The sequence below is a fragment of the Leucoraja erinacea genome, chromosome 15 (genome assembly GCF_028641065.1).
Source record: "Leucoraja erinacea ecotype New England chromosome 15, Leri_hhj_1, whole genome shotgun sequence".
Lineage (NCBI taxonomy): Eukaryota > Metazoa > Chordata > Chondrichthyes > Rajiformes > Rajidae > Leucoraja > Leucoraja erinaceus.
The window spans coordinates 5,138,742-5,156,637 of NC_073391.1; the positions used below are offsets into that span (position 1 = coordinate 5,138,742).

Sequence of the window (17,896 nt, forward strand, 5' to 3'; positions counted from 1 at the left end):
TTCCATTAAAATGATCATCAATTTTGCAGATAAACCTTTTCCTCTCATATTTTACGTGTACGTTTTGCTTAACCCCCTGTACTAGTCGAGCGAAGGTTTACTTGAAAACTTACTTGGATGGTTTGCAGACGATAATCTCAATGCCTGTGGTCTGAAAACAGAAGACAAAAATTAGTACCAATAATCTTTTCAATAGCTGTTAAGAATATAACAAACACAATCCCTTTCTTATTTGTCCTGCGTTTAAGAAAAAAAATCTTTGACGAATAGTAAATAAATAGAATAATACTTGGGACCATAGCGTGGAGCTGGCAAAGCTGGAACTTCAACTGGATTGGTGGGTCGAGGTTTATCGGCAATCTTGGGGCTTTCACCTGAAGGAAAACATCACAGATCGAAATATTGCCACATGTGAGAATAAAGTATTCATTCGTGGTTAAAGACAAAATACATCTCAATGAAAATGGGAATAGATTATCTGAAAAATTATGGCCAAATAATAAACATCATTAGAAAATTAACCGCTTAAAGATTTAAAACATGCAAACTTAATTATCTTATTTCAACATGGCTCATTTTTTTCTTGGATGAAACACACTGCCAAATTTGGGTGTGACCACACCATTACCCTGTACAATTGTAACAATACATCCCTATTTCTAATCTCGAATTCACTTGTAACGATGGCCAGTGTACAATGTGCCTTCTTAACCACCAGCTGCACCTACAAGCTAACGTTTCAGAGATTAGTGCATAAACAATTCTAGATTCTAAATTCTTGGGGACACAGGTTTAAGGTGAGAGGAGAAAGATTTAATAGCAAACCTGAGGAGTGACCTTTTCACACAAAGGATGGAGGGAATATGGATCGAGCTGCCGGGGGAGGTAGTTGCGGCAGGTACTATTGCAGCGTTAAAGATACATTTAGACAGACACACGAATAGGGTAGGTTTGGAGGGGTATGGGCCAAATGCAGACAGGTGGGACAGCATAAAAGGGGCAGCATGTTGGTTGATATGGGAATGTAGGGCTGAAGGGCCTGTTTCCACACTGTATCACTCTATGACTGTCCCAATGCATTTTACTTATCTGCAACCTTTCTGCATTCAGTTGATAATTTCCCTTTACCAAAGTTACACTTTTCCACATTAAATTCAATTTACCAAGTTTTTACCTCCTCACTCAACGTATCAATATCCTGTCGCAGAGAATTTTATTTAAGTGAAAATATGAAAAGATTCCAAGATTGAGCATGGTATTGGCAGAATATTTTCTTTGTGAAGTAATACTGTATGTGTGTGTGATTATTCCTAATTATGTGCTTTCAATATTTTAGCACTTGTTTTTTTTTTGAGAATATGTAATCTCAGAACTCAATTTCATATTTAATGAGAAACATTTCAAACAATTGAATGAAGTGAAAATCTTTAAAAGTCTCGGATTACAGTAGGAAGTGGTGTTGAAATAGTTAAAGTCAATGTTACCTTCCGTGTGTGACTGCTCCCTTGTATCCAGCATTCTCTGCATCAGATTAAAAAAAGATGAATGTAAAATCAAAAAACAGAAGGAGAAAGGAAAGGGAATGTTCAAATTACAGGAAAAAATGATAGGTTGTGAATCATGATTAAATAATTGTAATGGATACTACTGGTTGTTAAACTGTAGAGAGTGTGATTGGAATCCTACAGGGAGCAATACTGAACTACTATCAACCTCTTTGGTGACCCTCGGACGATCCTTGATCGGACTTTGCTGGCTACACCTTACACTAAACAATTTTAATTGCCTTATCATATATCTATATATTGTAAATGGCTTGATGGTAATCATGTACTGTCTTTCTGGTGACTGGATAGCACGCAACTAAAGCTTTTCACTGCACCTTGATACACTTGACAATAAACTAAACTGAACTGAAACTGAAACGACATGCTCCCTACAGCAGGATCCCCAGCGACACAGTGTTGAAGCCTAGAACCTGAGGCATTCCTAAAAGCTTTGACAATTGGTAGAGGCCTATCCCAGCTTTGCTGTCTTTCAAAAGTGTGGGGAATCAAATATCTCTGAATGTCTCATGTGTTCAGAAACATATAAAAACTTGACGATTAAGAAAATTCAGAGTGCATTTATGAGGATGTTGCCAGGACCTGAGGGCCTGAGCTACAAGGAGATATTGGGTAGGCTGGTTCTTTATTCTTTGGAGAGCAGGAGGCTGAGGGGTGAGTTGTATAGAATCATGAGGGAGTAGAGTCAAGAGTCAAGTGTTTTATTGTCATGTGTCCCGGATAGAACAATTACATTCTTATTTGTTGCAGCATAACAGAATATGTAAACACAAAAGTGACTGTGCAGAGACTTTTCACTGGAGAGGGGAACCAAGAACTAGAGGTCATAGATTTCAGATAAGAAGGGAAAGATTTAATAGGAATATGAGGGGCAACTTTTTCACACAGAGTGTGATAGGTAAATAGAATGAACTGTGAGACTATTATGACTTTAATGTAATTAAATACTTCAGAATTTAATGTACAGCTGCACTAATGACTTATTTTTTCTTACCGGCTTTGGGAGTGGCCTGTTTGTTGGTTTCCTGAAAAATACAAGATAAGGCATGAAACCAATTTCTAGATAGTTTCTACGTTGACCTTGTTTTTTAATTTATTCATTTGTCATTGTATTTTACACACATTATTCTGGCCACATCAGCAGATTGACCTGATGATGTGGTTCCAACTAGGAGTGGCATCTCGTTTGCAATAGGTCAAGACCACTCAAGTAACAGAAGCATCACCTTGACTACCTTTAATTCCCTGCCTTGTTTTAACTTGTGGATGTGAGAGCATTAGTTGCTTATGACAATGTTTAAGATAGCGTGCTGAAATCATTGGCTTTACATCTCTCTCTAGAGTGGGATCTTGGAAACTGCTTGTTTTTGCTTTTGCGTGCCATCTCTTGAATATAATGCTGGAGATGTCAGCTTTGCAGATGGTGAGATCGCATACGTTTAATAGATAGAAGGGAGAAAACAGAATAATACAGCACAGAAACACACCCTTCCACCCTCACTATCTGGGCCAAACATGATGCCAAGCCCAACTCTTATCTGCCTGCAGGTAGACAAAAATGCTGGAGAAACTCAGCGGGTGAGGCAGCATCTATGGAGCGAAAGAAATAGGCACTGTTTCGGGCCAAAACCCTTCATCAGACATTTTATCTTATCTGCTTGCACATCCCACAATTGCCTGCATATCCATTTGTCTATCAAAAGGTCTCTTAAATGCACTAAAATACCTGCCTCCAGGTATTTTACTGGCCCCATGGCCTCACGATCCTGGCACCACCACCATCTATGAAATCTAAAACTACTATGAAAAAAAAGAGCTACTGCCTAACTGCGCCGGAGACCCGGGTTCGATCCTGACTACGGGTGCTGTCTGTGCGGAGTTTGTACATTCTCCCCGTGACCTGCGCGGGTTTTCTCTGAGATCTTCGGTTTCCTTCAAAGGTTTGTAGGTTAATTGGCTTGGTGTCATTGTAAATTGTTCCCAGTGTGTAGGATAATGTTAATGTGCGGGGATCGCTGGTTGGTGCGGACTTGGTGGGCCGAAGGGCCTGTTCTCTAAACTAAACACTGCTTTTAAACTTTGCCCCTCTCATCTTAAAAATATGTCATCTTGTATTTGATATTTCTATCATAAAGAAAAGGTTCTGACTGTTCACTCTATCTATGGCTCATAATTTTATGTACATCTATCGGATCTCCCATCAAACACTGGCTGATCAGAGAAGACAATCCAAGTCTGTCCAACATCTCCTTGTAGCTAATACCCACTAATCTGGGTATTATTCTGAGCGACCTCGTCTGCTCCACTTCCTTCCTGTATTGGGATGATCAGAACTGCATACAATGCCCCAAATATGGCCAAACACATCCTATAAAACTGCATCATGACTTCCTGACTATTATACTTCATTCATTCATTCATCATCGTTGAAAACATCAGCGACGCAGTGGTGCTGATTTCCGATGGGAACGGTGATGGACGCGCCACACATCTCTGTCCTCCAGTTTCTGCGGACTTCCGCCGCTGGAAGTGTAGGATTTTGGTGTGTGTGCTTTATCATCATTCCTTACAATGCTGTGTACGACATTGATCGCAACTTCTACTGAAGTGTGGATGGCTGTTGGCTCGCTAGAAGCTCATCCGCTTTTAGACACGTCTTGTATCGCCAACTATCCGACAATGGAGCAGGTAGCAGGGGGATTACATGGTACCCGTGGAGGGGGGAACTCCCCCCGACCTGACCATTGTTATACTCAATGCCCCAAACTAATCCAGTGAATATAAGGCTGTCAAAAAATGTTGATGGGTTATCAGCAACTGTTAGCTTCCTTGAGCCTCTTCCAGTAAGGTTAACAACACAATGGTTCAAAACACAAAGAGTGCAGCTTTGCATTGTGTTGGTGTTTTGCACAATGCATGGACGGCATTCTGCCATGTTTTGTATTTCAGTACGAACACTCACCATCAGCTTCATTGGGAACAGTTTTAGATGGCTGCCATGTTATTGCTGAGGGCCGCTACTGATAATGTTTTCCAAGGGATCAATCACTTCTCCAATTCCACTAATTTATCCATCAACCAGGTGACTTCATCAACCTCACCCTTCCAGTCCTATTCATCTCTTCCCCATTTTTTCTGCAAAGTAAAACTAATTTGTTTTTTTTTTCTTCGGCCCACTGAGTTGCAAGCCACCAGCGATCCCCGCACATTAACACTATCCTACACACCTTATAATTATACAATAAATATACCAAGTCATCAACTTACAAACCTGTTCCTCTTTGGAGTGCCGGGCGAACCAAAGATCGCAGAGAAAACCCACGCAGGTCACGGGTACTTACAAACTCCGCATAGACAGCACCCATAGTCAGGATGGAACCTGGGTCCCTGGCGCTGTGAGGCAGTAGCTCTACCACAACGCCACCGTACCACCCTTCTGATGAAGGGTTTTGACCCGGAACAACTGTTTCTCTTTCTATCAAAACTTCCTGTCCCACTATTTTCTGTTTTGTTTCACATTCCCAGCGTTGTGCAGATTTTTATAATGTCAACAACTTTAAAAAGTGTTGTCTAATTTTATAAGTACATCTTAATTTGCTAGCAGTTCTGTGTGCTTCCTTGAAATTTTTAATTTTGCCCGCAGTTTAGAAGTAAAAGGAATAAAAGATCAAAAGTGTGGAAGTACATGGCCGATCAGGCAGCGTCTATGGAGAGAGAAAAAATTAACCTTTCAGGCTAGTGACCTTTCATATGAACTCTTCATATAATTTTCTGTGTCAGTTCCACATTGGAATCTTTTTTACAGTAGGGGTCCTGGGACAATATACAATCAAGGTTAGAAATACTAAACGTGTGTGGATGCAATGAGTAGGTCGAAGAAAGACACGACATGCTGGAGTAACTCAGTGGGTCAGTGGCATCTCTGGAGAAAAGAAATAGGTGGCGTTTCGGGTCGAGACCCTTCTTCAGACTGAAACATCACACATTCCATCTCTCCAGAGATGCTGCCTGTCCTGCGGAGTTACTCCAGCTTTTTGTGTCTATTTTCGGTTTAAACCAGCATCTGCAGTTCCTTCCGACACAATATTTAGGCCAATGGCCAAATGTCAGAATTATACCCTGAGTAACTTCAGCATCTTGGTTCTTAGTTCAGATTTCCAGCATACACACTTTGCTTTTGTATGACTGCAGAAAGAACTATTTTATCTAGGTATTCAAACTGATACTCAAATGCTGTTAACTCACAGTTCCCTTTGTGGTGGTATTGGGATTTCTGGTACATTGAAGGTCCTGGAACCCTCTGTGGAATCACCTGGAAACAAACAGGAAAACAAAAGGAATAGTAATACCTAAAATGTATTCTTCGCTATTCGGGATCTAATGATTAAATAGATAAAAGTTTCTCGGTGTGATAATGTTTTTAAGGGATGCATGCGATCAGTAAAGCATGAATCTCTTAATTTAGTTCAAATGTACACGTTCCCCTGTACACCCTGATTCCAAAGCCATCTGTACAACTCCTGAATATTTTATTGCCACCTCAATATTAGCTAGTGGGAATAACCCTAAACAAAATGATATTCAGCTTTTCCAAAGCGTTGTTGCCTGCCTGCTTTGGATCTAACCATCAACAGGGGAAACAGTATCATCCCACACAATGTAGCTGAAAACATTTATTCTCCACTAATTAATCTTAATGATAGTCCTCAGGACCCAGCCTGGTTGCATGGGGACCGAGGGTCACAATAGAAAACCATGCCTGTCTTTTTTTAAACATTACTGCTTCTAGCCCTCCTTGCAGTAAACCATCTGCTCAAGACGAGTGAAAAGAGACAAATGACTGATTCCAGTAAAATAAAAATGCACTTTCTCGGAGTCGCCCAGCAGCACGAGAAAATAGATGTATTAATTATTAATATATGAATGATATTGGAAGCAATATTGTAAATTTATTTAAAAGCTGAACTGGTTATCTTTTTGCAAAAGTCTAAGTTAAAGTTGATGAGCATGAACGTTTCCTACTGAAACGGAGTATTTTGATGTTGGCAACACGATGAGTGTGATTGAGTAATCCAATCTCACGTTGCCTCAGAATCTTCACCAAACCTTTCTGGGTACATCATTAAAGTCCAGCTAAATGAATGTTTCATGATATGTTCTGGGCTGAAGAATAAGTACATTTAATCTGATGCGAAAAATGCCATAAGTATTTTTCTTTATTTAATATATTGTTTAAAAAGTCATGACTACTTTACTGCTATTAATAAGTAAAATAATCTTTGAAGAATGATTCAAAAATGTGTATGAACAGGAAATGTGTCCTATGAGAGTAAAGAATTAGGTTGGAGAATTCCAAACATTTCAGCATTCTTTTTGGCCAGAATCCCCTTTTCCTCTCATGCATTAGTTTTTAAAATGGGGTGAATGTGGTGTGGCAAACTTTTGAAATGAGTCCATGACTTCTCATTGTAGGAAAACATGTAATAAAAGAACAAATGTGTTCATTAATCTATTTTATAATCATCTTTGCATTGCACTTCATTGACATGACATGTCACTACAATACATAAAATATCATAAACTGCCTTATGCATTTTATTGAATTTATTCATATTTATTTTCAGTTGGTTTCTTTCTCTGCAAGTTCAGTCAAGATATATCTTACTGTGTATCACCCTGATACTTCATAAATGAAGCTTCATTTTAAGTAACCTGCACTTACAGATAAGCTCAGTGTGGTTTTTCAGACGTTCATTACAGAATTTAAAAATATTTAAAACAGGCGAAGGTATGTAAATTGGCAATGGTAAGTAAATTACAAAAAAAATGATTACTGACCTGGCTCATGGTCACAAACTTCATATTCATCTTCGTTGTCATCCTCCTGTTAAAATATCAGGTGGCCATTTTTATTTTCGTTCAGATATTTTAATGTAAATAAAATGATTTTGCTGTTTTCTAAAGGTTACTAATTGTTTCCGCAAAGATCAAATAAAAAATGGAATATGGTGTTATTTACTTTCTTAATCAATATTTGCAGGTAATGAAAATAATGCAAATCATTTCAGAAGGTAACATGGTAGACATGGTTTACATAGACTTCAATATGGCTTTAGACATGGTAAGATCCAGAAGGCATGAGGTATTCAAGGTGTATTTGCAAACTGGATCCAAAATTGGTTTGACAATAGGAGGCAGAGGGTAATGATAGAAAATAGGTGCAGGGGGAGGCCATTTGGCCCATGATCACAATGAATGGCGGTGCGGGCTTGAAGGGCCAAATAGCCTACTCCTGCGCCTATTGTCTATTGTGTGATTGCAGTCTTTGGACTATTTACCCCTGGATACTGATTTGATGTCAGTTTTTACCAGGATTAAAGCTGTTTCATTCTGTCACGTGTGTAGGATGAAACTGCAGATGCTGGTTTAAACCGAAGATAGACACAAATGCTGGATTAACTCAGCAGATCAGGCAGCATCTCTGGAGAAAAGGAATAGGTGTAGTTTCGGGTCTAGACCCTTCTTCAGACATAAGAGGTGTCTCGACCACGGACCTTATGAAAAACGTTTGTATGCAGAAGTTACAAATCCATAGCATGATTTTAGTGGTTTTTGCAAATAAAAAAGCTGTCTGTACACGTCAATTAAAAATTAAGCTACATCTAGCACCATTTTTCCCCTTCAATATACTCCCCTCTTCTATATTGATTATCTGACCAATATAGAATCAATGATCTGGTTTATTGAGTATAGGTGACCACAGGGAGAATGCAGAATTCACTCATCAGGATGTTGCCTACAATTGAGGGTTGTCCATTCTTGTGCAAATTTATTTAATCACAGGCTGATTTTTGCTATTTTTTCATATGATGAGTTTCCATGTCCACCATTTATTCTTATATTTTTCTGAAACCCTATAAATCTCTCTGAAAAAAGTTCTGCTGGTCATTTTCCGTTCTGCAGGTATTCATGTCCAGGGATTTCTGTGAAATCTCCCGCTAGTTGGATGCATGATACAATATTGAATCAGCCCAGTGTAGTGTAAAAATTCACAACATGGATTTCAAGCAATTCACAAAATGGATATCACTGCAAGGAGGCGAACAAAGATCATAACCTTGCCTCAACATTGCTTGAAATCACACGAGAGATGACAAAGTTGGAAGGTTTGAGCCCAGCTTCTGTATCCAGAATTGTTAGGCAAGGGTTCAAAACCAGATCACTAACACCCAAGAGGACTGGCAGGTTGCGGCTGCAAATGGACAACTCCTCCATGAGATGAGTTGAGGCCTTGCTGAATCGGAAGTGTCCCAGGAAAATAAGAGATGCCCTGAATAACGATTTGGAGGCAGCAGGAGCCTCAATAAGCTCCAGCACCGTATGCTGATGCCTTACTGAAGACAGTCGTATAGCCAGAAGATTTGTGGAAAATCAACTTCTAACTGCTGCGTTGAAGCGAAAAACAATACCAGTGGACCTTAAAATATAAAGATTGGACAAATGAGGGCTGGTGAAAGATGTTATTCAGTGACGTAAACCATTTCCTGGTTCAAGGCCAACATGTTCGAGATAATTTAGAGAGCTGGTAAGAAAATGCCACGTTGACCAGTTTGTCAAACACTCTGGAAAGATGATGTTCTGGGGTTGTTCCAGCTATTATGGTGTTGATCCACTGCACCTTGTTGCAGAATGATGGGATTGCTACAATGTATCGATGTATTGGAGAGGAGTGGTACTGGAGATGGCAAAGACTTGAGATAGACACAAAATACTGGAGTAACTCAGCAGGACAGGCAGCATCTCTGGAGAGAAGGAATGGGTGACGTTTCGGGTCGAAATCCTTCTTCAGACTTTAGATTAGTTTATTGTCACGTGTACCGATGTACAGTGAAAAGTTTTTGTTGCGTGCTAACCAGTCAGCGAAAAGACAATACATGATTACAATCGAGCCATTTATGGTGTAGAGTGTAGAGATACATGATTGGGAATTCAACGTTTCCAGATGTATCTGGGATATTCCAGCAAGACCTTGCACCATGCCACACATCGAAGACGGTGACACTTTTTTTCCAGCAAAAAGGGATAAGTTTATGGACTTGCCTGGCAACTGGCCTGACCAGAATCCAATTGAGAATATGTGGTCAATTGTCAGGGGGAGACTGAAATGAAAGGACTGTGGCACAAGACAGAAGTTCATTGAGGCCATAATTCAACCGTGGTATCAAGATGAAAGGACCCTCAGAAACTGACAGAATCTGGTCAATTCGATGCCAAATCATGACAAAGATTTGATAAAGAATCGTGGTGGGCATATAATGTACTAAAGACATAATGGTGGGATGATAATGAATAAAAGGCGGTCCTGCAATATGAATGTTGACTCATTTAATCTGAGTTTCTGCTTAATTCCATTAATATGCACAGTGGTATAGATGTAAAGAGAGATTACATAGGCTGGGTTTATTCTCAATGGAATGTACCAAGTAGGGTAACCTTAGAGGATTATCAAATTATGAAGGACATAGATGGAAAGATGGTCAGAATTTTTTTCCCAGTTTAGAACTAGAGGGAACAGTTTTCAGATTTAAATTCCATATTAGTTTATTGACATATACACCAGGGTGCAATGAAAGTCTTTAGATTATAGCGTTTAGAGATACAGCGCATAAGCAGACTCTTCGGCCCATGGAGTATGTGCCGACCAGCGATCAGCCCGAACACCAGCTCTAATCTAAGCATTAGGGACAATTTACAATTTAACCAACAAACCTGGAGTGTTGCAGGAAACTGGGGCACCCAGAGAAAACCCACACGGTCACAGGGAGACATACAAGACAGGGAGACATACATATGAGACATATTATTTTTTTAAATTCAAATCGTTTGCTATGTCGCTCTTCAAGGGAGATGCTAAATGCATTTCGTTGTCTCTGTACTGTACACTGACAATGACAATTAAATTGAATCTGAATCTGAATCTGATACAAACAGACAGCACTCGTAGTCCGGATGAAACCAGGACTCTGGCGCTGTTAGGCAGCAACAACTACCACTATGCATTGTGCCACCCCAGGACCAAGTCCTTGTTCACATCAAACTCATAGAATAGATAGTATACATGAAGCAATTATTATTTTCTCACCTGGGATAAATAAAGTTCTATTGTATTGTATTGTATGACAAATTCAACAATAAATACAAAATATAATATGAAAAGGGAGAAATGTAAGGGAGATTTGGGGGAGGTTTCTCATACAGATGCTGGTGGTTTTCTGGAATGTGCTGCCAGAGAAATTATGGAGGTAAATATGATCACAATGTTAAAAAGGCATTTGATGAGGTAATTAGATACAAATGGCCCAGAGGGGTAGAGACTTGTTGAAGGCAAGTGGGATTAGCCAAGATCAGCATGAAACAGCTGGGCAGAGTGGACTTGCACATGATACTATGATACTATGATTATAATTAAGAATTTTATATGGATCTGCATTGAGATAGGGAATGAGATTTTGTGTGCTTTATGATCACACTATTGTTCAACAGCATTGCATCATCTTCTACTTCAGTCTGGGTAACCACTCAAGCTTTATCCTGCTTCCATTTTAAAGCTGCTCCAGAGGGGAAGATGAAATAATTTTTTTCTTAAACTTTGAAACTTACAGTTTTCAAAGCGGGAAATTTTCGGTTCGGTGGTGGCTCTTTTCTGGAAAAAAAAATATATGTTGACGAACAAATCTGCAGTGTTAATGTTTTGACAACCTGCCCTGCAATCAATGTTTAAGGTGATAGAAGGATGAGTTAATAAATGATAGCAGCAGAATTGGGCCATTCGGCCCATCAAGTCTACTCCGCCATTCAACCTGGCTGATCTATCTTATTCTCTCAACATCAATTGTCCCGCCTTCTCCCCATAACCCCCGACACTCATACAAATCAAAAATCTGTCAACCTCCGCCTTAAACATTTCCATAGACTTGTCCTCCACAGCCATCTGTGGCAATGAATTCCACAGATTCACCACCCTCTGACTGAAGAAATTCCTCCTCATCTCCTTTCTGAAAGTACGTCCTTTTATTCTGAGGCTATGACCTCTAGTCCTAGACAGTCCCACTTGGTTAAGATTGAAGGTAGACACAAAATGCTGGAGTAACTCAGCGGGTGAGGCAGCATCTCTGGAGAGAAGGAATGGACGACGTTTCGGGTCGAGACCCTTCTTCAGACTAATGTCAGGGGAGGGGGCAGGACAAAGATAGAATGTAGGCGGAGACAGTAAGACTGATGGGAGAACTGGGAAGGGGAAGGGGAGGGAGAGAGAAAGCAAGGGCTATCTGAAGTTAGAGAAGTCAATGTTTGTGGTGTAGACTACTCAAGCGAAATACGAGGTGCTGTTCATAAAAGATTAAGATTAAGATCAGGGGGTAATAAAGTTAGCTGCTGAGGCTGACGTTTTGTGATTTTTTCATGTCTGAAGCCATATGCTGGATATGGGACAGTTTTTGATGATCAGTATCCAGTGTTGTCAGATACTTGCAGATCAAACAAAGAACAAACATTCTTTCACAGTGACAATATACTGTAATTCACCACAATTTCAAAATACCATTTCCTTTTGAATTTTCTACATAATATAAAGTTCTTTTGTCTTTTGATTTAAAATGTTTAAAACGGCGGGGTTCTCTATCGAATAAAATTAATAGCTGATACCATGGAGGAAAAAAATAACAACGATTTTTGTTTTTTGACTTGTTTCTTAGTGACGTGCGTTGGAAACAGCTCAGTATGGTTCAGCATTTATGGATAAAGTATAAGACCAAATTGGTCAATATTTTTTTTGTATATTATAATCCTTTTATGACCGTACTTTTCTCATTATAAAAAACAAACCTTGTTAAATTCTTTCAACTCATTTTATCAAAATTGGAACGGCAATCAGCAATGTTAACTTTCAATGAAACCAATTTAACATGAAATTCTGGAAATCTTATTCCATTTAAAGAGTGCAAAAAGGATTTATCTGAGGGTTTCAATTTTAAGGAGAGGCTGGATAGACTAGGACGTTCCCATGGAGTGTAGGAGGCTGAAGGGTGACCTTATAGAGGACCATAGATAAGGCAAGTAAACACAGTCTTTTTCCCTGGGGTATTGGAGGCCATAGGTCTAAGGTTAGAGGGGAACGATTTAAAAGGGACTCGAAGAATAGCTTTTGCACACATCGGGTGGTGCGTACATGGAATGAGCTGTCAGAAGAAATGGTGGAAGCAAATACAATAACATTTAAAAGATACTTGGAGAGGTACATGGATAGGAAAGGTTTGGAGGGATAAGGGCATTACACAGACAAGTAGGCCTAGCTCGGTTAAGAAACTTGGACATCATTGATAAAGGGCTCATTTGCATGCTGCTTTGGTCCATGGCTAAAAACACAAGACGACCTAAGGGATGGTCATCTGGCCCTTTACTGATCAACCCATTCTGTATCCTGTGCAGATGTACTTAGCTCAGCACATCGTAATGTTCAGTTTGCTCCCCTCCTCTTCCACCTCTGTCCCACTATTAACGTTGATACACAGCATGAAACTCCCTCCCGCCCACACCATTCCCCGCATCTACCTGGCAATTTGTTAAGTTCGGTTGCAGGCTTTTCAATTTATTTCTACACCTGTTCTTTCTACAAATCTGAATGTCTTTGGCATTCCTTCTGCTAACTTCCTGTTTGTGTATTGTTTATGATTCATTTGTTCCTTAAAGTTGCACGCTATTTATTGTCAACTGACGCATTGCTGTTTCCCACAAAAGCCATCTGAGTATTTATGCAAACAAAGTATTCACAAAAATAGTACCTGAGTGCTTCTGGCGTAATGGCCACTTTGGGAAGAAAGCGAGCAAGGAAAGGTGGACTCCCTGTTCCTGAAGACCCAGGTTTCGGAAGTTGTGGCTTAGGTCTTCAAACAGAAGAAAAACATTTGTCTGATTAGAATTTTAAGATAAATATAAGTGGAGAGAATAAACACCAAAAGCTGGAGTAACTCAGCGGGTCAGACAGCATCTTTGGAGAGAAGGAATATGTGACTTTTCAGGCCAGGACCCTTCTTCAGACTGAGAGTCAGGGGATAGGGAAACGAGAGATACAGACGATGATGTAGAGAGATACAGAACAAATGAATGAAAGATATGCAAAAAAGTAACAATGATAAAGGAACGGACTATTAACTGAGGGCCAGGTGAAAATGAATTACAGCCAATGAGACTCAACAAGACGACTTTGAAGCTGGTACAACTTGGGTGGAGGGGGGATGGACAGAGAGAGGATGCAAGGGTTACTTGAAGTTTGAGAAATGGATATTCATACCACTGAGGTGTAAGCTGCCTGAACAAAATATGAGGTGCTGTTCCTCCAATTTACGTTTAGCCTCACTCTGACAATGGAGGAGGGCCAGGACAGAAAGGTCAGTGTGGGAATGGGAGGGGGAAGTAAAGTGTTTGGCAACCGGGAGATCAAGTCGGTCCAGGCGGACTGGGCGGAAAGCATCTGATGAAGTAGTTGGTGATGCATATGACTCAAGCCCATGTAAGGATTCCCAGGAGCAATGTCGAATTCCTCAGCACTGCTTAGGAAATGTGGCTCTTAGAATGGATGGAATTCCAGGACATTTGGAAATTTCTCCAAAAAAGTGATGACAGGCAAAAAGCAAATTATCCTCCAAAAGAGAGTGGACGTTTGCAACATTCCTGCTTCATTTTCCTGCCGTTTAAGCTGTAAGGTGATCAATTTGGAGAAATGCTGGGGAAAGTGCAAGATGAGCATCTGTCCCCCAACACAACACAACTCTGTCCCTCTCCCCATGACTGATCAGAGGTTTGGGGAGAGGCATGCAAGAGCTATGGAGCTGAGTTGCAGAATCAAATCCGGGATCAGGTTGTACAAAGTTGCAAATCAAATGGCTTAAAGACGGAATTTGTTGGAGAAAGATGACACGCTGACATGAAGGGAAGCGTCTCGACCTGAAACGTCATCCATTCCTTCTCTCCAGAGATGCTGCCTGTCCTGCTGAGTTACTCCAGCATTTTGTGTCTATCTTCGGTTTAAACCAGCATCTGCAGTTCCTTTCTACATTGATGATTGCCTGTTCATTTGAAGCCATGGAAACCCAGTTGCAGCCAATGAGATTGGATGGAGGAAGCCATGTTAGCAAGATGACATCTACTGTCACTCGCAGGGGACATGGACATGATAAGGGTCATTCCAAAGCTGAAGATGACTGTGAGTGTTTCAGATGAGGGAATTTTGGACATGTTGCCAGGATGTAAAGGAATGGAGGATGAATAAAACAATTATGTTCCATGTCCTTGAAGTGTGTTTATGATATTCTGATCAAGGTGAGGATCTGAGGCAGTCTCTGTCACTTGTGGACGTTGGCTGAGAGAAGATGAAAAGCCTTTGAAAAGGACTGACATTGCCATCATCGCTATGGTTGTGGATGTCTCCTCACTGCTCCAATGCAAGACTCTAGGTGGGTGCATGGTTATTATAATCAACATCCTAAAAAAGTCTCCATTGTAAACTAAGGCAGCACGATGGCGCAGCGGTAGAGTTGCTGCTTTATGGCGCTGGAGACCTGGATACGATCTGGACTACGGGTGCTGTCTGTGTGGAGTTTGTACGTTCTCCCCGTGACCTGCGTGGGTTTTCTCCGAGATCTTCGGTTTCCTCCCACACTCCAAGAGACAGGTTAATTGGCCAGTAATAAGTGTAAAATAATGTGTGGGGATTGCTGGCCGGCGCAGACTCGTGGATCGAAGGGCTTGTTTCCGCACTGTATCTCTAAACTAAAAAACTTAAAACTAATGAAGCAACTATGCCTGCCATGCTATTTCTTGCAATATTCTGACAAGATATTCTATTCTTTGTCCAATTTGAAATTGCGTGATTGTAAATCAAATGGTTTTGAAAACAAGCAAGCCTCTCTCTATTTCCAGGATGTGGAGAATTTCAAATCCAATATATATATATATATATATATATATATATATATAAAATAACAGTTACAGTAAAATGTTATATCTCAGATCATATCATTGGTTTATTTATTCATGTGTGTATATATTTATATCATGGTATATGGACACATTTATCTGTTTTGTAGTAAATGCCTACTATTTTTCTGTATGCTTAAGCAAAGCAAGAATTTCATTGTCCTATACAGGGACACATGACAATAAACTCACTTGAACTTGAACTTGGTTAGAAATGGTCAGTATAAAATGTTGATGATTGTGGATGAAAATCTTTAAGGTGGCCACTTGGGGGCGCTCTTATACAAAGTAGCAAAAAGAAAATGACAACATTACAGGACTGACATTGTAATTTGTTATATTTGGGAGAGACCCCAAATCATGTGGAATACAACTGGATGATAAAAAAAAGACAGCACTGTCACGATAAACATATTTATCACTGTGCAGTTCATTTGATTTATGATTTGAGTTATGCGATTTACATTAATACGTTCAAATTAATTTTTCCTCCAATTAATATCTGTTGAATTCTTGATTAATTTAATTAGCAGCAATACCTAAAATATGAGTTTGTAAGCTGGCTGACAGAGCCAGCACAACATTGTTAATATTTAACCTTTAACTCTCTCTTTCATAATCACTGGATGGAATTAAGAGAACGTTAGATAGAGCTCTAGTGGCTAGTGGAATCAAGGGATAAGGGGAGAAGGCAGGCACAGGTTATTGATTTGGGATGATCAGCCATGATCACAATGAATGGCGGTGCTGGCTTGAAGGCCCGAATGGCCTCCTCCTGCTCCCATTTTCTGTGTTTCTATAAACGTTATGAAATGTGCCAGGTCAAATAAGGTTGTTGTAGTAGGGGATTTTAACTTTCCCAATATAGACTGGGAAAACCATAGTGGGAAGGGTTTAAATGGGGTGCAATTTCTCAAAGGTGTTCAGGAGAGTTTTCTGAAGCAGTATGTGGAGGCCCCCACATGTGCAAGGGCAATGCTGGATCTAGTGTTGAGAAATTGGGAAGTGCAAGTTAATGAAATGTTTGTGGAGGAGCTTTTTGGGACCAGTGACCGCAGTTCGATTAGGTTTAAGATAGTTATGGATAGGGACGGAGAGGGTCCACATGTTAAAATGCTCAACTAGGGTAAGGTCAACTTTGAGGTGTATGAGAGAAGGTTTCGCTCAAGTTGACTGGAATAGGTTATTTGAGGGGAAAGGAACATCGGCCAAGTGGGATGTTTTAAAAAATGTACTGACGAAAGCTCAGGATATGTACTTCCCTGTTAGAGTGAAGGGCAAAGCAGGCAAATGTAAGGAAGCTTGGCTGATGAGGGAGATTGAGGTGTTGGTCAAAAACAAGAAGGATGCATGGGACAGGTATAGGCAGCTGGGATCAAGTGCACCCCTGGAGGAGATTTGGGAGCTGAGGAGTAAACTGATAAAAAAAGAGATCAGAAGGGCAAAAAGGGACCAGGAGATAGCTCTGGAAGGTAGCATTAAGGACAATCCCAAAAGATTTTATAAATACATGTGGGAAAAGGGTTACTAGAGAGAGAGTGGGACCTCTCAGGGATAAAAGTGGTCACCTCTGTGTGGAGCCACAGGAGATGGGCAAGGTCCTCAATGAGTATTTCTCTTCTGTATTTACCGAGGAGAAAGACAGTAGGATGGAGGAACTTGCGGCAGTCAATGGTATTGTCTTGAGAGCAGCCAGTGTTACCGTCGAAGAAGTGCTGAAGGTACTGTTGTGTATGAAGGTAGACAAATGTCCAGGGCCTGATCAGATATATCCAAGGACATTGCAGGTAACTAGAGAGGAAATTGCGGGAGCCTTGGTTGAAATTTATGAGTCGTCCTTAATACAGGAGAGGTGCCGGAAGACTGGAGGGTGGCAAATGGGCTGTAGGGAAAATGCTGGGAACTATAGGTCAGTGAGCTTAACATCTGTAGTTGGAAAGTTACAAGAGAGTATTCTGAGGGATAGGTTATACAGGCATTTGGATGGGCAAGGGCTGTTTAGGGATAGTCAGCATGGTTTTATACATGGGAGGACGTGTCTCACAAATCTGATTGATTTTTTTGAAGACGCGATCAATTTTGTGTACGTGGATTTCAGTAAGGCATTCAACAAGGTTCTGCATGGTAGGCTGCTCTGGAAGATTAGATTGCATGGGATCCAAGGAGAGATAGCTGAATGGATAGCACATTGGCTCCATGGAAGGAAGCAGAGGGTGATGGTGGAAGGTTGCTTCTCGGACTGGATGCCTGTGACTAGTGGTGTGCCTCAGAGTTCGATGCCGGGCCTGTTACTGTTT

At 40.4% G+C, this 17,896-nt stretch overlaps 1 protein-coding gene across 1 annotated transcript in view; it reads right to left on the bottom strand.

The window, feature by feature from the left end:
- The window catches only part of blnk (B cell linker), a 200,246-nt gene that overhangs the window by 15,445 nt on the left and 166,905 nt on the right, over positions 1 to 17,896 (bottom strand). Inside the window, exons 15-22 of the mRNA XM_055646632.1 lie at positions 13,406 to 13,507; positions 11,226 to 11,268; positions 7,404 to 7,449; positions 5,811 to 5,877; positions 2,560 to 2,590; positions 1,485 to 1,521; positions 290 to 374; positions 114 to 151 (exon numbers count right to left, since the gene is read on the bottom strand). Coding sequence (XP_055502607.1) covers positions 114 to 151; positions 290 to 374; positions 1,485 to 1,521; positions 2,560 to 2,590; positions 5,811 to 5,877; positions 7,404 to 7,449; positions 11,226 to 11,268; positions 13,406 to 13,507 — 449 coding nt within the window. The remainder of the gene's footprint in view (positions 1 to 113; positions 152 to 289; positions 375 to 1,484; positions 1,522 to 2,559; positions 2,591 to 5,810; positions 5,878 to 7,403; positions 7,450 to 11,225; positions 11,269 to 13,405; positions 13,508 to 17,896) is intronic.